Source organism: Artemia franciscana, chromosome 6 (assembly GCF_032884065.1).
Source record: "Artemia franciscana chromosome 6, ASM3288406v1, whole genome shotgun sequence".
NCBI classification, from domain to species: domain Eukaryota; kingdom Metazoa; phylum Arthropoda; class Branchiopoda; order Anostraca; family Artemiidae; genus Artemia; species Artemia franciscana.
The window spans coordinates 9607723-9632172 of NC_088868.1; the positions used below are offsets into that span (position 1 = coordinate 9607723).

At 35.3% G+C, this 24450-nt stretch overlaps 1 protein-coding gene across 2 annotated transcripts in view; it reads left to right on the top strand.

Moving 5' to 3' along the window:
• Positions 1-4689: 4689 nt before the first annotated feature.
• Positions 4690-24450, top strand: part of LOC136028015 (cleavage and polyadenylation specificity factor subunit 5-like) — a 184880-nt gene continuing 165119 nt past the window's right edge. For both annotated transcript variants that reach the window (XM_065705568.1, XM_065705567.1), the window contains exons 1-2: positions 4690-4861; positions 18812-19012. In XM_065705568.1, the coding sequence (XP_065561640.1) occupies positions 4716-4861; positions 18812-19012 (347 nt within the window). In that variant the 5' untranslated portion in view covers positions 4690-4715. The remainder of the gene's footprint in view (positions 4862-18811; positions 19013-24450) is intronic.

A 24450-nucleotide genomic window follows, 5' to 3' on the forward strand; every position in this document is an offset into this window, starting at 1 on the left:
CTTTTAAAAAAATTCCATAAAAAGGTATTTCAAAGAAAAGTAAAATAACGAATCAAAACCTGAAATAAGCAGAAAAAAAGTTGCCTAATAGTTGAGACTTACAACCAAAAGAATTTACTATAGGTAAACCAAAAATATTGATATTAAAAATTATTATGGCTTTGTATTGAAATTCTAAAATATAGACTACTTATCAAAAATTACAAATGATCTATGTTTGTTCAGCAAAAATAGTTTACTATTAAAAACCAAGTTCATGGAACTAAACAGAAGTTTAATTTGATTAAAGTGTTGATGATATCGACCATTTAAGAGAGACTATAGTTTTTTAACAGTATTTTGATTTTTCTTTCCCGTCGCCTTTTCTTTGGGCGAGCATATGAGGTTGTTTAAATATTGAATGATATATTGTCAAAGAGCAATTTATTGACCCTAGCAAATGGAAGCAATTCAAAATGCTAAAGGCTAAGAAAATTCAGGTACCAGTCATTAATTTTGGTCAGCTACAATTTATTTTTGGTTGTGCAAATCAATTTGAAGGGTTTTACTAATATTTTGCCTATTCACATTGTTTAAGTGTGTCCAAAAAACGTGGTGATGGTTCTGTGATCAGACGCTCCCATCTTAAGACAAAGGAATAAAAAATGGGAAGAAGCTAAAAGGAGAAAAGAGGGGAAAGGGAAAAAAGAAGACAAAATCATAGATGGGTCTGCTAAAAAAAGTTATATCTAGCAGGGATATGGCTATTTTGCTACGAGTCCATCTCTATAGTGCAGGGAGTCACAAAGAAAAAAAGAACACACACCATAAAAAAGTAAAACAAAAATAGAAAATTTTGAGGCAAACCTTTAAATGAGGATTATATTCAGCAGGGACTAAGGAACCGCAAAGATACCTCCCCAGGAATAAGGAGAAAGAAAAAAGAAGGGGAAAAAATAAAGAAAGGAAAAAAGGACAAGAGGAGAAAATATCAGATACACCAGCACAAAGAATTAAGTTAAGAGGCCCTGTGGTAAGACCTGTCTAGAACCGCTTAGGAAAATTTGCATATCTATTTCTATAAGTAATCCATTTCTATATGTAATCTATTTCTATGATTGTTTAAAAAAGTAATTCTTGGTAAAATCTGAGGTAATGCGAACAGTTTGAATTTCAGTGTTGGTTGAACAAGGTCTTATAAGAAAAATATTTGAAGCTATTTGTGAGACTGGAATATTGTGTCTTAGGTTGTTTTACTTTTAATTTTCCCACAGGGCTAATCTCTTGGAAAAATCTTTAGGTAAGGAAAACCCTTAGTCTCCCTACAAGTAGGTATGAATGCTGGCTGCTCTAGAACGCCTGGGTTAAAATTGGATTATGCAATGTGCTGTAACATCAGCAAATGCTTAGGCTTTGTTTTACTTCTATTTTAGTCCGAAAGATTTCTAGTAAATCGCTTTTTTCTACCAGACCTTGTTAGCGTGACATAAAATTGTATGTCAAAAGTATAATTCTGAAAGATTTATAATTTTGAGAAGTAAAACAACCAAAAAAAGTAAGTTCTGTTAGAAGAAAAGATACTTGTAAAATTTTTAGAATAAACAACGTTTGATGAATCAATTTTTTTCAAGAAACATCATTGATTTAATAGCACGAACAACCATAAAAACTTTTATATCATCTTTCATGAATATGACCGCTAACAAATGATCTACAGAAAGAAAGAAAGGAAATACATTTTCAGAAACTTCTCTTGTGTTAAATCACTGCAATATATTGTCCAGTTGAAGGTATTTTTTTCCAAATTTCATCTCTTTATATTTCAGCCCAAAAACAGAAGTCCATTTTTTCGATGAAAATATACTTTCTTTGTCCTTGTACTTTCTTTTTTAGTTTCACTGGGTATTAAATCTCTACTTCTGTTATTATTTACTAAGAAAATTTCTTAAACTGAGAATTTGAATTCCTTTTTTATAATATTTTATCTTTGTCCTTAGTTTCGTGCGTACACACACACGGATTTCATGGTTGCAGCGGTAAATGCAACCATGAAATGTCCCAAGACTCAAAATTGCTGAAATCAAGCTGTTGGCTGAATATGTGAAAGTTACTGAGTCACTGGACAAAAGCTTTAGACAGATTGCAAGATGAGAAGGGTTGTTTCTTAGACAGTGCATTTTCTGTCCTGACACAACTAAAAATGAATGTGGGAGAAATCAAAAGTTGAAGTGCCCTAGAAAATGCAAATGCTCTTGTGGACACAGTCCTAGCTGGCCTTGAGAAACGTTTTGATACCTTCAGAGAGTTTGAATTTGCAAATGTTGCTCACCCAGCTTTCAAAGCAAGAACGCTATGTGAAAATAACAAGAATGTGCTGATAGATGTGGTTCTGGTGAAGATGAGAGTACCTGTTATAATTCAGAAAAAACTGCCAACACAAACTCGCTGTGCACTCTAGCTGCTCAAAGCTTACCGAAACCAAAAGTTGCTGACCTGACCTTTACCCGTTTATGGAAGTTGAAAGGAAGAACTTAGAACCGGACAAGTTGTGTGACATTTCTTTCAGAGTAGTTTTGTTACTCTTTTAAGGGTTTTAAAAAGTATATTACACATGTGTTACATTGTATATATATGTATTAAAATCTACTTGGTAGAAGTGATTAAAAACTTGAGGGCCATGGCTAATACGAGTAAAGTCATGAGAGATAGTGTCAGTGAGAGGCAAACCTTGTGTAACCCCTTTTCAGCATTGTTTAAATATTATGTCATTCCACCTGTTGATAGAGAGTCTATAATCCATCTTAGGGTAGATCTAAGGTAAGTAGTAAAGTGAGGGTGCTTCGAATAGTCTATCAGTTCTGTAATCCACTTGAAGGCGATCGGAGAGTCAAAATAAAAGGTTTTCAAAGATTTATAAATGACCATGTCCATAGGACTTGCAGGCAGTTGGGTAACTGAGTTATTCCCATTATGTGAACTTTGCGTGCTGGGAAAGACCTCATGAATTGCAATGGGACTGGCTGAGATTTTATCTTCGACCTATGGGGAACAATGTCAGCACCATTTTCAGTAGAAGGTTTGAAATCATTGACGGGATCATGATACTGTCATGGTTTGTTAAATCAGTAAATGAAGAGGAATGTCTTTGGGTAATATTTTTAGCAATTATATTTATTTTTTCCAAAAACAGAGGATTCTAAAGGAAATGTTAATGGATTTGAAAAACCAATTTCAATCAAAACTTAAAACAAAATACTGTTTCAACGTAAAAAAAAACATTGTGGACCAATTTGATTTGTTGTTAAATTACACTTTTTTTCAATTGCAATGCCTTCAATTTCAAAACTTTTTTCAGATCCTCATTTAGAGGAATAAGTGCCCCCCCCCCCAGTGTTCTTTGCTTTCCACAGTGTATGAGTGTAAAACAATATGTCATATTTTATTTTTGAACACTGGGAAAGTGGACGTAAGTGCATAAATATGTAAATAAAAGTATGTTAGGACCCAGGACTGTGGGAAATGGCTATAAATGGTCCGGAGTTTTGTTAGAACCATCAAATATTGTATTTGGTTTGACCAGAGTCATGGCAACAGTTGTTCGAACTGAAGTTCTCATGAACAAAGGCTTTGAACTTTTTAAGTCTGATATTTAGTCCGTTAGGTAATTTCCAGGTAAAATTCTTAGAAGAACTTAAATGGATTCCTTTCCATGTGTTTTCAGTTTAGTTTTGACTAGCACTGACTATGGAGAAAACCCTTTGAGTGAAAACCTTAAACCTGACCCTTGTTCAACCATAGTCAGCTAGAGTCAAAGGCCTGACTGCACTCTTGACTACAAACAAGTCCACCATGATCCTGACAGTAGTTCTTACTAAGTCCAAACACCGAAAATTTTGTTCTCAGATACAACGGTAATTATGAAATTGTCAGGCAAAACCTTTCAAGTAACCAAACTTGGGTTATTTTCAAATACTGCAAGACTATATGTATTTAAAGTTTTGAAAACTCTTATGTGAAACTTCCAACCTCATTAAGGAAAACAAATTGTGACATTAATTAGTGACAAAAACTAAAAATAGTCAACTAGAGATCCAAGGAGATACAATCAGAGTAGCTATGACTACGGATAAATAAGCCCTTGAATTTAACTGTAGTTCAAGAATAGTCGACGAACCCTTACTATAGTGTTGTAGTTCATGTTGAATTGCGTTGTAGTTCAACGCACCATGTAGTTCATGGTCCCAACGTACCATTAATTGCAAATAAATCCAACATGCCTGTGACAGTTGTTTTAACTAGGTTCAAAAATCGAAAAGTTTCTTTTGGGTTAGTTATGGCTATTATCAAATTGCCAAATGAAAGCTCTAGGGTGCGAGTCCATGGGGAAAATGTGAAAAATATTTTGTGAACTTATGAAATAATTATATGCTTTTTGCGATTACTTGTCAGTTTTAAAATGTTCGTTCAATAATTTATTGCTTAATTGAATGAACTGATTGCAGAAATAATTTGATCGCTCTATACACAGTGAAGCACTATTTAGGAATAAATATTGTTTGATTGCGAATAATTTCAAGGTATACTTCACACCCAAATCTTTCTTTTTTTAATTGCAAGACTTTCTTTAATATGTTTTTTTTTGTTTCCGCAAATGGAACACAATTATTTTGTCACAGGCGTTTTTAAACGATAGACGCCAGCAGCGGCAACGTCGCTATAGCTTGCGGATCAAATTTATGAAAAAAGAGAAGAAACTGATGCCTGATAATTCTGACCAGCAAACAGCTATGAACCGACAAGGATGGCCTAAAAATTCCTTACCACCGCCAAATGCTACAAAATCGAAGTCTGAATCTTTTACTCTGAATAGGACAGTCAATTTGTAAGCTATGGATCTGTTTTAGTATGTATTTGTTAGTCACTGTATAATAGATAGGGTAGAAGACTTGTTTTTGGGAAATACCACTTTTCTTCAGCACTCCAGAAAAACACAGATATGTTTTCAGACTGTCCTATTTTACTAGGCTACATCATGACACAGTGTGAGTGTAGTAAAAAATCCCCACCTTTTATCTCCCTTCTTGGCAAAAATTTCACCAATAATTTGTCATCATAAATTCAAAATGTGGTCTCTGTTTTTATAAGCAATTGAAAAGAAAAAAAAATTATTTTTAATATTTATGATTCACAGAATAAATATCAAGGGTAAAATTCTAGTTAATTGACTTCTTACTATCTCAGAAAGGGTTTAGGTTAGGAAAATGGAACTTTCAGGGATGGGGCTACAGACTAAAGCATGTCCTGGGAAGGTATTTTAAAGTACCCATCTCCATCCTTCTCCCTCTAGAGGGCCCTGAAATTTGCCTACATGACAGGTCTATACCTATTGAAATTTTGATAAAACAACATTTTACCTTAATTTTCGGTTACTAGTTGCTTTTTTGCTGCCTTTAGTTCTGAAAATGCAATTCCTGTTATTAGAGTAGAATTTTGAGCCATATCAATGTTTTTTTTTTCAAATTTAGGAAATGTATTTGCATATCTTTAAAACCTTATAAAATGGGATTAAGCAAAGTTATGAAGCTGAAAACAATTTTGTTGTACTTCATATAAGCAGAAGATATATTTTGCAAGGTTTCACTTTATAACACACATATTTTTAAAGGTCAGGGCCCTTTAGAGGGAGAAGGAGTAGAGGTAGTTGCTTCAAAATACCTTCCCAGGACATACTTTAGTCTATAGATTCATCCCTGAAAGTTTCATTTACTTAACCTAAACCCTTTCTGAGATAGCAAGAAGTCAATTAACTAGAATTTTACCATATCAAGCAATAATAGTTATGCTACATTATAAGAATCAGAAGACTATCAGCTTTCTGTTCAGCTAATAGCCTATAGGGTAAACCAACCAGCAGTTGGTCACAGACATAATCTCAGGGAGAATCTTTGATTGGATTGCAACATGTCCATTAGGCCTACTTGGTCAAAATAATTTAATCTTGGGCACCCAATCTATACACAGTCTCAGTCAGAGACTTGCTTTTTCTGGGTTGCTTCCAAAAAACTTGCTTAGATATTCTTTACTGAGATCTATGACTCAGGCTCTTTGTCTTGTAATTAGTCATTTTAATGGCTTGAAATATGTTATTTTAAATTGAATTTTCAGAGAGAAAATAGTGGATCCAGGATTTTCTTTGGGAGGGGGCATTATAGGTTGCTTAGATAAACTTGCAAACAAAGAAATACCCACAATTTAAAGGGAACCTCAACAATTATGCATTGTAGGTAGGTAGTGGAAATGGTCTAAAGTACTAAAGAGTTTGGCCTTTATTTTAATGTTTTAGGATGAACAGAGGAGGTTATATTTCGTTTAATGCAGAGCTTTAATTGGATGAAAATAGGCAGTTAAGTGGCCACCATTTCCTCACAAAAATCCAAAACTTAAATAATAAATTTTGTACTTCTCATGTGTTTACTTTCTATTATACAAATCCCCTAAAAAAAACAACTAGGGTATGTTGTAAAAGGCACCACTCTTCACAAAAAAAGCAAACCCAAAAAACCAAAACAGACTGCCAAAAAAGTAATGATAGGCCTATCAATTTCTTTGCCTTAGTGCCATAGCAAAACTCAAAAACATATTTTTGATAGTAAAAAGAAAAGAAGTTAGTATTTAAAATTTCTCCTCCTTGTTATTATGAAATAAAGATCTTTGCCTTGCAGTTGGCTTTTGCAGTAATATGGACAGATTTGGTTGATAAATATAAATTAAATTAAATAATTTTTGGCAGTATGCAACATTAGTAAAATCTAACAAAGACTGCACAGAGTGACTAAAATCTTGTTTCAAACTGGTTTGGAAAAAGAAACAGTCTTAATATTGAAAAATTTATGAAAAATGCAACTATTAAAAATCAATTCCAAAGAAAAATTACTTTTGTCCAGACCCAAACCAGAGCAAGCAGTCCCAACCACAAATACAACACCATGTCATGGGGGGGGGTGCACCCCTGTGCCCTCCTTGGATCTGCCCCTGTTCTGATTGAAAGAGCTAGCTGTCATTTGAAGACTGGGCTGCTTTGAGGTGAAGACACTTACATGAGTGAATTTCAGATGCTTAAAACAAATCTAATCAAACAGTTTGTGGTAACAAACTGTAGTAAGGAGCAACCCGGCTCAATAGTAACCAAAACTAAAAAAAACAGAATTTTTATATCAATAGTTACATCAAAAGAATCAAATTTTAATGATGATTTTAATTATATAAGTTTCATCAAGTTTAATCTTACCCATCAAAAGTTACAAGACTGAGAAAATTTGCCTTATTTTAGAAAATAGGGGGAAACACCCCTTAAAAGTGATAGAATCTTGACAAAAATCACACCATCAGATTTAGCATATCAGAGAACCCCACAGTAGTTGTTTCAAGCTCCTATCTACAAAAATGTTGAATTTTGTATTTTTTGCCACAAGACAGATCATTGATGCATGTTTATTTGTTTGTTTTTTTTTCCCAGAGGGGATTATATCAACCCAGTATAATACCAATTTAATACCCTACTTAAATTGCATCTTCTAGCAACTATGGCTGAAGGACCTGTAGAAGTTGCCAGGTAACATTGATATTCATGTTGCAGTTCATGAGTGGATCACCACTACATACATATAGGGTATACAAGACAGTTTGGCGTCATTAGATGTATTGCTAGCCAGGTGTGTTTGAGGGTCAAAGGGGGCAGATGGCAACTTCTAGATCCTGCTGGATGATACTGGTTCATCCCACTCCATCTTCAATGACTTGCTGTTCCAGTGATGGTCAACACCAATCTTGAAGCTGTCAACTGATCTGACCAATACAGTAGATTTGCTGAGTGAATTCCATAGTAGAATAATGCAATTGGTGGAGAAGTTGAACTTCTCATGCTTGCTGTTAAATTTTTGATGCAGTTTTATAGGACTTTCTCATGTTCTGGTGTAGTAACTGTGATCAAAAATGGGCATTATAGTGTCACTGGTCATCCTCTTAAATGCAAGAATGATGCCTCTCTTTCTACACTACATTAGGGTAGGCAGGTCAAGCTTTTCTAGTTGTTGCTTGTTGGATATTTGTTGTTTGGTAAAATGGAGCTTGGTTGCTTTTCAGCACCTCAGAAGGTTAGACCTTCTCAGCACCTCCATGTTACACTTAAAGTATGGGTTGGCAACCAACATACCAGAGTCAAGGTGGGGAGGAAAAAGGGCTGTCTATAGCTTCTTGATAACTCTTGACTGGTGACTTGTCACTGAATGTCTGATCAAACCAAAGACCTGGTTTGCCTTAGCTGCTTGGCTCCAACAGTGACTATGAAATTGAAGCTTATTGTGAATGATTACCCCAAGATCATATTCTTCCTTGGCACTCTGAATGGGCATATTGGCACCTGTAGAGTCAATCATGTGATAACTATGGCATATATACATCAAAATATAATAATTTGTATTTCTAAAAAGAGGTCCTTCTGGTTAAGTCAATAAACTAATAATTCCAAGTGTTTATCTTAAATAATTTGAATAATAATTATATTGATGCATAGCTTAAATTTTTAGCTATTCATTTATATATACAATTCTTCTCTATTCCTATTTGGTAACAAGATATGAGGGTTTGAATTATACATAATTTTGGTCAATTGCATACTGGTTTTATACCCTACTTTAAACACTCATAAAGTACAGGAGGCTAGATAATGAAAGGTTAGGTATAGTAGCTGGTTACAAAGTTTCAAGGACACATTTAAGGCTTTGAATCTACTCCTGAAAACTTCTACTTTCCAAAATAGGCCAACAAGAAGCCTCTTAACTAGAAATTTCCATAGCAAATAAAATTATTTGCCTCTCTTAGTTAGAAGGTGTGTTGCTAGGCAGTAAGCTGAGTCACAACCTTTTTTTTTATTTTATTTTGTATAGTGTTTGAACTCCCATTTCAAAAATGGAGCTGAACAGATCCAACATTGGACCTTATTTTGGTCTTAAATGCAAACTAGGGCAATTAAGTATTCATTATTTTATGTTTTTTTAAAATATCATATTTCAATCTTTAAAAATGCACATCCTCCAATATTCCCAGATAGTCTATAGCCCTAGACTAGGATATGTAGCCTAAAAAGTAAAAGGAAACACCAAACCAATGAAATTCTTTCTTTATAATAAGCAGCATTTTCCTGTTAATCAGATTATCATGTTTGTCTCTATTGCTATCCACATCATGAAATAATATTTTGGTAAAATCTAGATTTTGCTATGGGCTTTAATTGTTCTTGAAAAGAAGTTGAAATAGGCAAATTAAACTTTCAGCAATGAATCCAGATTCATAGTGATTCCTTTGGAAGACATTTGGAAGAACCTGTCCACACCCTATCTTCAATTTTTGGGTCATAAAAAGTGATATCTTTAAAATTTGTAGCTAGGAGCAATCTAAGGATTTCTCATTGTGAAGCTCCAGAGTTGATGTTTGAAGTTGTTTTCATTATGGTTTCACCTTTTCAAGATGATTGGTAGCTTCCCAGTTGAGTTTACACTCCCTTAAGGAACACCTCAGCTTCCTGCCTTCATTTGAATATGTCAACAGATTCAGCAGCAACTGCATCTTCAGAGAGTTTATTCAAGATAAATCTTCTGCTAAAATGCGGGACAAGAAAAGTGCTTTGAGTGTCCTGGTTAATAAGATTTTAAAGATATGTAGGCCTAAATGTATTTCTTAAATTTATAAACAGAAACCCTTGATATGGCTCACAATTCTGTAGAAGTAGGCGGATAAAATTGCATTTTCAAAAACAAGAAGCAGTGAACAAGAAATTTAAAGCCCAAAATTAAGGTAAAACACTTTTGGCAACATTTAGATAGGTATAGCCTAACTGTCATGTATTCAATATTCTAAGCCAGAGAATTAATGGAAGAGTAGAAATAGTAGTCTTGTAAAGACTCCAAAGGGTGTATTTTTGGTTCTCAATCTATTCCTTCCTGGAAGTTTCATTCTCCTAACAAAACAGGTTTCTAAGATAGCAAGAATCTACTCAACTAGAGCTTATACAAATATTTTCATCCTTCAAGCACATTCCTGAAAATACAAATATGATGTTTAAAAAGAGCAAAAAAGGAACTTATAGTATGCTACTACTTTAATTCTATTAAAAGATTTCCTTCTGTTGACCTGATAATCTAAGATATACCATATAGACTAGGCCTATAGGGAAAGTTACTTATTTTATGGTTTTCAATTATTTTTTTGTTGTGCTTGTTTCTCATCAATAATTATAATGCCAATTTGAAGGAAGCCCGTCAAAATCAACAAAATTTAGCATATAATCTAGGGCTGTTTCTAGTCCCATTAGATGGAGGGACTAGGATACATCTGCAAAATAAGCAATTCTTGTTTGGAAAGAGCATTGAAAGGTATATTAAATGTGAAGCTCATTTTTTACTGGTTCAAACCCCCATAATAGCAAAGACTATAGGACCATTTGAAAACCCCCAAAATTCTAGAAACTACTTACAAAGTATTTGCAAATATGTGCTTATTCTGTTCCTGAAGGACCATTGCTTCAATTAAACCTTTCCTCCTCATAAGGCATGAATATATTTCTGTCATATTTTACAATATAAAACAGCAAATGTTAGTCAGCAAATGAAGAGAAGAGTAATGGTATCATAAAATGTAACATTAACACTTAAAATGTTGCATTTTTAGTCATTAGAAGAGGAGGGAAACAATGTGTCTTTAAGAATGTAATGACTAAGTATTTATAATTGTTTTAAAGTAGTTTCAGAAACTGTTAGGGTTTCCTTCAAATGATCCTGAAACTTAATTTCACTTTGGAGCAAAATTAACTATAATTAGATCTGTTCTCCTCTATGTTGAAAATGGTGGGAATTTTTTTATTATGTTAGGCCATAGTAAGAGGCTGTAAGAGAGGTCTTCTGGAGGGATGTGATTTGAGCCCACTTGGTAACAAGAGACCATAATGTAAATATGTTTGACCATGTGATGATCATTCTCCTGTGGCTTAAAGATGATACTACTGCGGAACAGCAACTTCAGGTTGAGTATGTAAGATGGTTGGGTATGACAAGTTGCAAGTCATATTATCAAATCCTACAATGCTCAGACAGTGCCTAATCCTAGTCAAAATATTTTGATTAAAATTATCTTTCCTTAAAACGGATTATTTAGGGAACTATTCAAGTCTTTTCTTAAAGAATATAGATGATGAAGACCAGATTAGTTGTGATAGGCTGAACATAAATTAGAAGACCTTTTCGACATTCAAGTGTAATCATAAGTTATCAAAGCTAATTGCTTTGTTCTAACTATAATATTGTATTTGTGTCCAAAATTTTACTAGCAATAAGTATGGCTAAAATATCAGAGACAACACTATAGCATTGCCTATAGTAAGACCCATAAGGCTTTAATGTTTTATTACTTATTTATTAGCATTTTTCTCCCAGAGACACTTCTTATCTAAGGGGTGGTCACAAACTTAAGAGAGGGGGTTCATTTGACTAGAAATTGGATGTTCTAGTGTCTTTTTTAGAGTCAATGGTGATTGGAGGGAACTACCCCTCCTCACAACCCCCAGAGTCCATATTACAACACCTCTGGGGCTGCCACATTCTCCCAGAGCCTGGGGGCAAGGGTTGTAAGTTATTCCCTGGGGGCTTGTAAGATTTTTATGGAATGGATGGCTTTATAAGCTTTGGAGGAGGCTCAATTAGTTAGAAACTGAAAGTTCTGGCTCCATTTTATGAGTCACAAGTGATCAGAGGGCAACTTTTTTTCTCATACCGTTTTTTCCCCAAATGTGTTGAGTAAAAATTTCGAGATAGCTATTTTGTTGAAAATTATTCAAATTGTTATTCTGTTTAAATCATAAAAACGCCTCCATAATTAACACAACTCCCCCAGTGGCAAGGATTGTTATTTATGCCCTGACAGGATATTAGGTTTTATGGAAGGAATGATTATATAAGCTTTGGAGGAGGCTTGTTTCATTCGAAATTCAAAGTTCTTGCACCCTTTTCAAGAGTCAAAAGTGATATGAGGGTAACCAGTCCCCCTCTTGTGCCCTTTCCCCCCAACTGCATCTGATCAAAATTTCAGAATAGCCATTTTGTTCAAAATAGTCTAAAAGTTAAATGACTATAACTCAGGGGTTGACAAATCCCCCACTGCCCAGGGGCAAGGGCCATAACTTATGCAAGCTGCCCAATGTTAACATATAAGATTTTTATGGAAGAGATGGTCATATTAACTTTGGAGGGGGCCCATTTGATTGGTAATTAAAAAGCTAGTTCCTTTTTTAAGACTTGATAGCAATCAAAGGGCAACCAGCCCCTTCCCACCATCTTTTCCTATAATGCATCTGGTCAGATGGCTCAAAATAGTCGAAAGGCCAGATAGCTATGGTCCAGGTTGAAAAACCCAGCCCCAAGGACAGCTGTTGTAAGTTATGCAAGTTGCTTATTGTTAATTGGATATTTTGTTTACTTTAATTTACTGATATATGACAACTTTCATTTATGGGGCAAGGGCTGTAAGGTATGCAACCTGTTTAATGTTACTTAGGCACTTTTTTTATTCTGATAATTTGCCACTTCGATACTAGTTTTGATACTTTGATGAAACATTGATGCTGAAACACAAATTGATTTTCAAAAGGAAATGTTGAAAAACTTGAATATTTAGCAATCAAAACAAACAGAAATTAACTAAAAAATGTACAAAAAAAGAAGTTTTTTAAAGAAAAGTAAAGGTCATATAAAACTTAAGATCAGCAGAAATGAATTCCTATAATAATCCAAACTCAAAACAACAAGAAATTAATACTAAAAAATAAATGAAACCCAAAGCGAACAGAAATCAAATAAACAATCATAGCACACCTACATATAACAGGTACTAATATAAGTGAATAAATAAAGCTTGAAAAAATTTAGCTTAAATTAAATATGCAAATCAAGCTCTAAACAAAAAAAAATCATTACAAACAAGAGTTTGGCTACTTCCCTAACTGTGAAAGTTTAAAGCCTACTGTGTCATTGGTATAATCTGTTTTCAGATTTCAAAACAGTACTTGATATGGCTATAAAAATTGTAAATTTTATTCAAACAAAATCTTTACAAGCCTGCCTATCTTAAGTTGGGTTTGTAAACCACGCCAAGATGATTTACCGACCAGTTTGTCTAGAAAACCAAGTGAAGAACTCATTGATTTATCGGAAGCTATGTCAATGAAAAATAGTTTTAATTGTAACAGTTATTGAAATTCTGGTTTTAGTTTTCCAATAACTATCCTTGCCTGTTTGACAAAGCCAGGAGATCCCTCCTCGCCTTTGCTATTTCAGATCCATGTGAGGCCAGATTTTCAACTATAGTTTACATCAAAACTAAGTAAACAAATAAACGGGATATATCACAGTCACTGCAACTTAAAGTAACTAAAGTTTAGTTTGATGCTGAAACTGTAATGAACAAAATTGGAAACAAATATATTCTTCCCATTGAAATAGCTTTGTTAAAAAGAAATAGCAGGTGTAGCAGTGCGAGTAATAAAAATTATTTAAATTGTGTTCCTTATTTTAATGGTCTTTCATTCATATTGGTAAAACTCTTAAAAAAAAAAAATCAGCAAAAATGTATGTCCCAAAGTTGGAAATTTTGTTAGATGAGTTGGTGCCCAGTCGACTTGTGGAATCAATTTTTTAGACTATTACCTTGTTCTTAAAATTTTCTTTCAACTACGGAAAAACACCCTGTATCTTGGCTATCTTACTTTATATATCTTTACTACATCCACTTACTATTCTAATAATACTTCTAATAACACTTAATTGATTTAAATATTACCTAACATCTCATGTTCTCCCTTAGTTATTCCTATTCTGACTGAATTAGTCTTCTTAACATTAATTTTCAAAACTCTTGCACCTGAACTCTCGAAATCTCCAAGAATTCATTCATATTACTAACATTTTTATCTTAGATACTCAAACCATCAATAAGCCTATAATTCAGGTCTAAGAGAGTTTTACCTTCTCATTTGATACGAATCTCATAGCCTTAGGACAAAGTACATCATGTCATCTCACTGATCATCAGCTCAATCAGCTCTGATCAATTTTTGTAAATATCTGGTATACCTTACAAAGATAGAACTTTTACTAAAGCATTTTTATCTGCCGAACTAAATGTCTGCTCATAATCTATAAAACTGAGGGCTAAAGGGGTCAAGGCTCTATCCAGGGGGGAGTTAGGGGGTTTGAGCCCCTCAAAATGTTTGCCTGGTTTGTAAAAACGTAACAAAACTGCATTTTTGATGCCTTTTTGAAGTCATTTTTTGTAAGCCCACCCCCAAACAGAAATCCTTTTGTACCCCTCCCCCCCCAAAAAAAAAGAAAATCCTTGATACAGCTTTGAAAAATGTTTGAAATTGCCAGTCACTTATTTAATTTACCTGAAGAAAAAGTTTAGTTAATGATTCCTCTTCTCTTTCTAAAGCCACATTGTTATTCTGTTAAAACATTCTCTACAATATCTCTTAGACTGTAAATATAGTTTAACCAGATGGACCATATACTTGTCAGCAAGCACAGAAGAAAGTCCCTTGAAGATGTCAGAGCTTAGTGTAGAGCCAATTGCTTCTCTGACCTTCAACTAGTTATAGCCAAGTGCAAAATTAAGTTGAAGGTGGTGAAGAAAGTGTCAGTTACAGTTAAGAAATTTGATATCCAGAAGTTACATGATAAGATTATTTGTCAAAAATATGATCTTGCAGTAGAAAATAGGTCTGCAGCTTTGAGCCTTGATGAATCCAATGAAGCAAGTTCAGATTGTCTTTGGAAATCACTACTGGAGTGCCTAGAAGATGCTGCAGTGGAAGCTCTAGGATATGCGAAACGAAAGAAGGAAGAGTTGATTGGTGAAGAAATTTGGCAACTGATTCAGGAAAGAACAAATCTGAGAGCTCTTGTTGATAAATACTCACCTAGTCATTCATCTAGTCAGTCTAGTGATAGGCAATGCTTTCATAGCTTAGAAAAAAACAGTATAAATGTGCTCATAAGCGATTGAAAAAGTCTGCCAGGAATGACAAGAGAACATAACAGCTGAGGCAGAAAGAGCAGCCAGTCAGGGTAATAGTAAAACTATCTATATGCTTACTAGGAAGCTTTTCAACGCGCTAACAAACCCTTGCCCTTTCATAGAGGATAAAAGTGGGCAGCTGCTTACCAATCAGGTAGATGTCCAGAACCATTGGAGCGAATATTTTTTGGATGTTCTGAACCAGCTGATACCCCATGAACCACTGTTGGTCCCTGATGTGCCCCCATTTAACTTGGATATCTATTCGGGCTCCATCCTCTTTCAGGAAGTTGTAATAGCCATGAAGTTGCTAAAAAATGGAAAAGCAGCTGGAAGTGATAGAGTTCCTCCAGAGCTGTTGAAATACAGGAAAAAACCTCTTGCTGGCCCACTATTTAAGCTGCTTAGTACAATGTGGGACGACGAGGCTGTCCCTTCCGACTGAAATAAAGGCATTATTGTGAAAATCTTCAAGAAAGGTCAAAAGACATCATGAGATAACTGGAGAGGTATCACACTTCAGACAGTCAGAAGTAAAGTACTATGTCAGATTGTACTTAGTAGAATTTAGACTCAAGTGGACTTAATTTTAAGGAATGACCAACATGGTTTCCGCAAAAATTGTTCTTGCTGCTAGCTGATATTTAGCTTACGTATTCTACTGGAGGAATCAAACAAATGACAAGTGTAGATTATTTTAGTGTTTATAGACTTCTTGAAAGCATTTGAAAAGGCAATGTGAAAAATTTTCGTAGCGCATGGAATGCCTCCGAAAACTATGAATATGATTAAAGCCCTGTATGCTGCACAGGTTTGTGCAGACCAGAAGGAGAATGGGCTGTCAGAGTTGTTCCCTGTCAAGTCTTGTGTACTTCAAGGATTTTTACTATCTCCAATATTATTCGTAATACTTACGGATTTCGTGCTTCAGCTTGCCACTGTAGAGCAGGCATACAACTAAGCCCCAAGCATCAAATATACGACTGTGATTTCGCTAAATATATTGCTCTCGCAGCTCACTGCCAAGAGGACATTGAACAGAATCTGAATGAACTAGCAGCAAAAGTTGCCCCTATGGGCCTGAAGATTAATGTTGATAAAACGAAAAGTATGTCGTTTTGATTCGTTTTGTTTGTCGTTTGATTCAGTTAGAAGGCACTGATATAGAAGAGGTCAGAGAATTTAAGTTCCTCGGTAGTACAATGACCCAAGATGGGAATTGTGACAGAAAAGTCATGCTACACATAGTGGATGTAGGTGGAGCATTTTCTCAATTTGGAGATGTAGAAACTACTCTCAGAAGTTGATATTGCAATTGTCTAGGAGTAATGTACTCTCTGTACTTTTATATTGATAGAATTCTTGGAGCCTTTCAAAGAACGCTGAGTAAAGACAACTTGGCTTCTAGAATAATTACCTGCATAGAATCCTTGCAGTACATTGGACCGATAGAGTAACGAATCCCCAGATAAGGGCTGATACCAAATAACCATTGGTGACCAGCGAAATCAGAATGAGGTGATGGAAGTACTGGGGACCTGCATGAGTGAAGTACACCTCCCAATTGATGTATGGTGTTGGACCTCCCCTGGTATTTGAAGGAGTGGAAGATAACGCAGCACTTACTTGGTAAATCCCTGGAGAAAGAGGTGACGAGTCTCTGAGCCACTCTGAATGAACTTTGGTCTTTGGGACAAGATTGGTCAAGTTGGAGGCCAACCGTTGCTGCCCTATGCACCCCCTGGTGTAGGAGGATCTAAGTCTAAGTAATGTAAATAATAATCATACTGAGGAGTTTTCTTCCTACAAAATTAAGTTGTAATTACTGTAGTATTTTTGTAGCTACTATGCTTAGGCTACTTTTATCACCTTTATAATACTTTTTAATCACCTTTCTAATAATTAATTGAATTTTTTTTTTTGCTAAAATCACAAGCTACTTCCCCTGTGTCAAAATTAAATTCATAATCCTCAGAAAGTAGTTACCCTTTCTGAATTTCAGCTTTATTTTAACTCTAGATGCTGGATTTCCTGTTCTGATCTGAGTTTCTACGGTCTTTCTACAGGTATATTCCTCTATGACCTTGAAGTTTTTTTTTTTTTAAGTGAGAAACAAACATTATATTACTTATGCCTTTCGAATCTAAGCAAGATGTATAACTTCGCTTAATTGTCAAGAGTACTTCCCCCTGCCTACACCCTTAATCTTTCCAGCTTGAATCAATCAGTACTATATCATCTAATTTTTTTTGCTTCCTAAACCTGGGAGATGAGTTTTTAGAAACGTACACTGTTACAAAGTGTATGTACTGGGGATTGGAAAAATTCTCACTTTTTTACTGGTTTTTGACTACACCAAAGTAGAGGTCTCAGTGTACCAACAAGAGGCAAAAAAAGCTAAAAATTTGCAATAAATTTATATACAGTCAATCTGAACTTATTTTGGTAATTTTCAAAATAAATATGAATATCTCCAGCTAGCCTTCAATTTTTTCTTTTATAATATGAAGCTTTTCAGTGTTACTATGAAGAAGAGTATGGAGGTTGTAAAGCTGATGAAATAGCAGTTGGCAATTTTAAATATTCCATCTACACTCAGTGATCTGACCTGCAGAAGATATCCAGGTTTCAAAAGTAAGCAACGATTGGGGAGCTCATATGCCGCTGTCAAAAAGTAGGAAATTCTGCCTGTTGTCAATTTTATGCGAATGGTCAGGTTTCTAGGGGGAATATGCTGGATCCTGGATTTTAGCTTTGCTTCAAGTTTAAGTGTATCCCAGCAGTTTTTTTGTCTTTCTATTTACATCTATTTGTTTGGTTTTCAGCTGTGTTCCGAACTGGACAGGAGTACTCTAATACATTTTTTTTAGCTTTATAGTTTTTGACATGTGACTTTATTTATTTTTATGTTGTTTGACCTGAAGCACAAATTTGCCTTATTGGCTTGTGAAGTTCAGAGAACTGTAGTAATGGCGGAGGGAACTATTGAGCTTGTGAGGCAACTGATAAGAGAGCAAGCTCAAGTTCACTTCTGAGAAAAGAATTTGATTGTATTAAATTCTTCAGCAAAATTGTAAGGTTAATTACGGAAATGATGTTTAAATTTATTTTAATGTGTTTTCTTTTCTATTTTTGCTTATATCATGCCAGAGATAAATAATAACCTATTTTCTGCATAGTAATCTAGCCTCAAATATATCATACTCACTAAATAACATAAAAAAACTGACTTCATTTAGAAGTTTCTAGGCCCACTAAAAATAATACCTGTAGTTGAAGTCGGATCTTTATTAGATTAAGCTTCTTTGAATTTTTCTAGCTCTGCTGGGTAATGCTTCACTACCAGTGGTTTTAATGGCGTTTCTTTCCTATTAAATTTATTGTAACGCACAAAGAGTTCTGTCCTAACTTTCAGGAGTATTGGATAGGACGGCGAGGGGAGTGATCGCAGTACTATTTAAAAGCTTCTTTTAGTATTTTTATTAAAAAAATCCTTGCTCCTTCCTATATTTTCGTGAATTGGGGCCATTGATAGTCTTTCCATGCTCTTTGGATAAAATTTCTCCAAGGGCCCTACACCAGGTAAGATTTGATGTGATCTCATCACAACTTTTCTTTATCCTCCTGTCTTGATTTTAGGAAAAAAACAAAAACAAAAACAGTCAACTAAGCTATTTAATGAGATCTATCAGAGATATTTATCTACTTTCAGGTATCCTTTATCCAATTATACATTTGGCACAAAAGAGCCACTATTTGAGAAAGATCCGTCAGTGCCAGCGCGGTTTCAAAGGATGCGAGACGAATTTGAAAAGCTAGGGATGAGGCGATCTGTGGAGGGAGTTCTTCTTGTACATGAGCATGGTTTGCCTCATGTACTACTTCTTCAGTTAGGAACAACGTTTTTTAAATTGTGAGTATTATTTTTAAGTTTATCAAACAGTTCATGGTAACGAGCTGTGTGTAAGTAAAGTAAAGAGCGACTCAGCTCAATAGTAACCTAAAAACTCTAAAAAGCGGAATTCTGATATTAACAGATACATAAAAAGAATCATCTTACTATGCTGATTCCAAATAAGATTCAGAAAGTTTAGCGTTACCCATCAAAAGTTATAAAATTAGAAATAGTGTTACCTGACAAAATTTGCCTGATTTTTGAAATAGGGGGAAAAAACCCCTAAAATTCAAGGAATCCCAGTGAAAATCACAGCATCAAATTTAGCCTACCAGATAACCCTACTGTAGAAGTTCCAGGCTCCAATATACAAAAACGTAGAATTTTGCTATTTTTCCAGAAGACAGATCATGGATGTGTGTAATTGTGTGAATATCTGTTTTCTCAACAATGTACAAGTTTATACCAATGGTTCTGTTAAAGATTCAAGTGCTGGCGCAGCTGCCTGTATCCTGGATTTAAACTTGGATTTTTTGCCCCCCTTCCTAGTAATTCGTCAGTACTTTCTGCTGAATTATTTGCTGCAAGACTCTCATTAGATGCTTTAATTGATCTGGATACCTCATCAAAGAACCTCCTGTTCCTGTCAGAGTCTCTTTCGTCAATTCAACTTTTAATCCAAATAATTATCATGCTGATGACCATGACCTGAAGGTATACACCAAAAGAATGAATGAATGAACTTTATTACCCGTAAAGTATAAAAAACACAAAGTACGGAGTATTATAAATAAATAAACAAAAACAAATACGATAAGCAGCGAAAAAAAAACAAAATTCAAACTAACAAAAGACAACATGGACTAATCAACCAGTATCAATATGGAAAAAAGGCTGCAGAGGGTCATAAACGTGAATAAAGTTGACAGTCTTTTTACATAAATCGTCACTGGAAGACCGAATCCGAGAAGGCACATCTACTATACCAAATCGAGCAATTGTTTTTTTGTTTCGGTGCCATATAGGAAGCCGGAGGAGGAATTTGCAATATCTGAAATAAGCCGTACGTAGAGTATGTCGATCTTTCTTACGAAACAGATGAGCCATGCCTGATAAAAACAAAAGCACAGGGGCGCAATAAGCATTATAAATCATGCACAAACCGTTGCGGTTGTAACGGCTTTTGTTTGGGGATATTTTTCCGTAAGTGACGCGTAGGTTTTTCACGGCTTGATTCACTAGGGATGAACAGGTAGTGGAAAGTGTTGGGCCGAAACACAGACCAAGCCAACTAACTAAAGAAGAACATGGCAGAATTGCAGTCCCAGCAACGAATGGAGCGACCGCATAAGGGCTATTAAAACAAATAAACTCGCATTTAGACGCATTAACTGACAGTCCAGTCTTAGATAATTCATTGGTTAATATAGTAAAATTAGAAAGCAATCCAGGGCGAGTCCGGGCAACAAGAAGAACGTCATCTGCATATGCAATAGAAGACAAGCCAGTATTATCGTAAAAAACAGAACTTCTAAGGGGACGCAGGCACGATGCAAGCACGCATTTAAATATACTAGGAGACAATACGGCACCTTGCCGAACTCCCTTATTAATTTTTACTGGGTCAGATATTTGGCCATTCCAGGTAACTTGAATTTTAGACTTTGAATACCAAGAAGACAATAAACTTAGTACGGAAGGATTAACACCTGAAGACGCAAGGGAAAGTAGAGCCTGAGAGTGCACAATATTATCGAAAGCTCCAGAAATATCAACAGTAAGACAGTATAAAGACATTTTAGCTTTTACGGCATCTTTCATGAGTCGGCTTAAAACATGATGTGCATGGGAGCAACCAAAACTTTTCCGAAAACCAAATTGAAAAGGCGTAAAATCACAATTCGACTCAATTTCTGGTAGTAACAAATGTTCAAGCAACTTACTTAAGAAACACGATACTGTAATGGGACGATAATTCACACATGACGTGGGGTCCTTGCCTCGCTTTTGAATAGACGTTACACGACCACAAAGGAAACTATCAGGAACAAGCGACTGTGCTAAGCAAGACTGGAAAAATATTTGTAGATGGTTAAGTAGAGCAGGACAATCATAAGCAAAAAATTGGTAAGAAAAGCCGTCACCATCAAGGCTATTTGAACGCTTAATTTTTCTTAAAGCCCGGCGAATTTCAGATATTGCTACAGGCTGGACATGAGCCTGCAGGAGACGGTATGGTAAAAGCGGTTTAAGCAACTTATAGTAAAAAGACTGAAGAAAACTATTAAGTACACTGAACACACGCTTATAATGATCAACAAAATTAGCTAGCTGGAGACAAGATAGGGTAGATGGGGAACATTTCTCACTATTAATAACCTTATTCCAGGAGGCCTTATCGGTGGGACCTGGCCATGCATTCAAGCGTGCCCTCTTCAAACTGGCCTTATATTCAAGTTTACACTTTTGTTTCACAGAGAAAACAGCTCCGGAAGATGGTCGGTCACATGATATCCACATACGTAGCCAAAATTTGGCTTTTCGCTTAGCACGTTTTACTTCAGGATCAACGTTCCAATTAGGCTTTCTTGTACCAATCCTAATTTTATCCACAGGCACTGCAGCTTTGGAAGCTGATTTAAGGCAATGGACGATTTGACAATAATAGAAATTTAGGTCAACTGTACTTGAAGGCGAGGAAACTGACGTTTGCAGCAGGTGATATGGCACTTTTATGGTCGAGAGTAAAGCAGTTAGCGTAGCAAGGTATAGTGGGACATTAGCACGATCCCAATTCAACTTCGTATGCCACTTCGGCTGAGCCGAAAGTGTTTTGCCAGATAGCTCATAGGACAAATTACAGCTAAGAATAAGGTGATCGTCGTCAATCTTCTCTTCGTCCACCCTGACAATCGATGATATTAAGCTGGAACTGGAAGAGATCACCTGATCCAGGTTCGATTTTGAAAGGCCTCTATTATGAATATACGTGAATGGGAGGCTCTTAACTGCGACATGACATATGCTAGGAAGTGATTCTAGCAAGAGGATTGATCTATCGGAGGTACCAAGAATATCACAGTTAAGGTCACCAGCTAAAACCCAATTTAGGTCTTTCAAACGTAGACTTTCGAGTAGATACTTTAAACTGGAGCAACATTTAGCGAAAGATGTGAAAGATGTGTCTGACATTGCCATCAGACTTTGGGAATCGCTTAACATGTTCTCTTTGAATGAAACCCAAAGGAACAAGATTCTAGGAGACAAAAAATTACTGGCGTCAATCAGGGGTGGATCTAGAGAAAAATCGTGGGAGACGCCCAATGTGGCAAGGGCGTCAATGAGCAGAATCTTGGGGGGGGGGGAATGTGACAAAGGTGCCAATAATTAACCAAGTTGACAAATTTATTATAAATAAAAGAGTAAAAAAAACAACCAGGATGACGGTGCCAGAAATATTTTTTTTTTGGGGGGGTCCTCCTCCCCGCTCCCCGCTGGATCCGCCACTGCCATCAATTGCAAATTCCTGTATCATTTGATGTTTTTATTTTTAGCACCTTTTCATATGATTTGGAAGCCAAAATTTATAGGTTGATGATAACGATCCTAAAAAGAATCATCAGTGAAAGCACTCCTGGAATTTAAAAGAAGTGAATGGACCTATTACTGGACGCACAGACTTCGCAAGCATATGAAGAAGAAGAAAAAGGCGGTTAATGTTGTTAAAAAGAGAATATTTATATTTATTTAAACCTTTGTAGCAGAGATTATCAAACTTTAGAGGCCCCACCCCCTTGGTCAACCCCCAGACGTGCGCCCCCTAATAATAATAATTTTAATATTCAGTCAAATTCAAAATAAATTTAATAGTGGTTTATTGATTAAAATACAAATCTTTTATAGATAATGGCTCCTGTTGGTTGTTGCTGCCTGTATTTTATTAAGTAAAAAAAAAATAGTTTTTTTCAACAGAAATTAAGGAGAAACAATAAAACTTTAAGTGAATAGAATTTATTCTGAGTGTGAAGGGGGCTGCCTCTTCCTCAGCCCTTGGTCTTTACGCTGAAGTAATTTTTTTCTTAAATACTTCTTATTCAAAATCAACGTCCCTTTTGTCTATCCTCAAGTCTTTCCTCTAGAATAAGAAACACCAAGTCAAACTTCAACGTCAAGAGCGGGGGCTGGGGAAGGGGAGGCCCCCTTATCGATGAATTTTGTATATTTAGAATCAGCATAAACAGCCAATTCTTTTGATATATCTATTCTTTTTATCAAAATTTCGTTTAGAGTTTTTGTTTCTATTGGACCGAATCGCTCTTTACTTGCAGTTCGTTACCACGAACTCTGATGTATAAATTTATCGAATTGTACACACCATACAAGACGCGATTATAATTATGCAAATTTTATAAATCTTTTTCTGTCCTACTAAACCAATGTTGAGTTTTAAATTTTCTTGACAGTTTTATTGTTCGTTCTAATTTTTTAAGAACGGCTCCTGAAACACAATAAGAGGTAATTATATTTATTATAGGCATTTTTTCAAAAGTGCTAAAAACTTTAGCGTAAAGAGCAAGGCATTAAGGAGGGGGCAACCCTTTTAAGGAATAAGTTCTGTTCTTTTTGAGTTTTGATGTTGCTCCTTACTTTCAGTAGAAAACACTTGCTTTTTTATTTAATTTCTAGCCCTATCCTAGTCCAGCCTAGAATATACAGCCTTTTTCCTATCCTTTTAATAGTCAGAATAGTTGACTTTTTCTATGGAAATGGTTTTTGGTCAAAATTTATTTAATCAACTAGTGTTTTTACCGGTTTATCCGGTATCTGGTCAAATTTTATTTAATCAACTAGTGTTTTTACCGGTTTATCCGGTATCTGGTCAAATTTTATTTAATCAACTAGTGTTTTTGCCGGTTTATCTGGTATCTGGTCAAATTTTATTTAATCAACAAGAGTTTTGGCCGGTTTATCCGGTATCTGGTCAAATTTTATGTTATCAACTAGTGTTTTTACCGGTTTATCCGGTATCTGGTCAAATTTTATTTAATCAACTAGTGTTTTTACCGGTTTATCCAGTATCCGGCCAAATTTTATGTAATCAATTAGTGTTTTTACCGGTTTATCCGGTATCTGGTTAAATTTTGTTTAATCAACTAGTGTTTTGACATGCTTATTGGTGCGTATTGTTGTTTAAGGCTCTTTCGATCCTCTATCCCACCTTGTTTGAAGTTTGCTACCTATCTTGAAGAGAATATGAGTAACTTTTTATGGTTTTATTTAAGTTTAACCTTGGATGTGCTGCAGTTCTCTCTCGTTCTCACTGGCTATTTATTAGGACTATTGTAAGGGCATGGTCTCTGTTTATCTGAAAGATACAGCCAAGGAGCTTTTTTATGATGCACACATTAAGATGGGACAAATCACCTTGTTTATAAAATCACGTCAGCGGTGGTGGT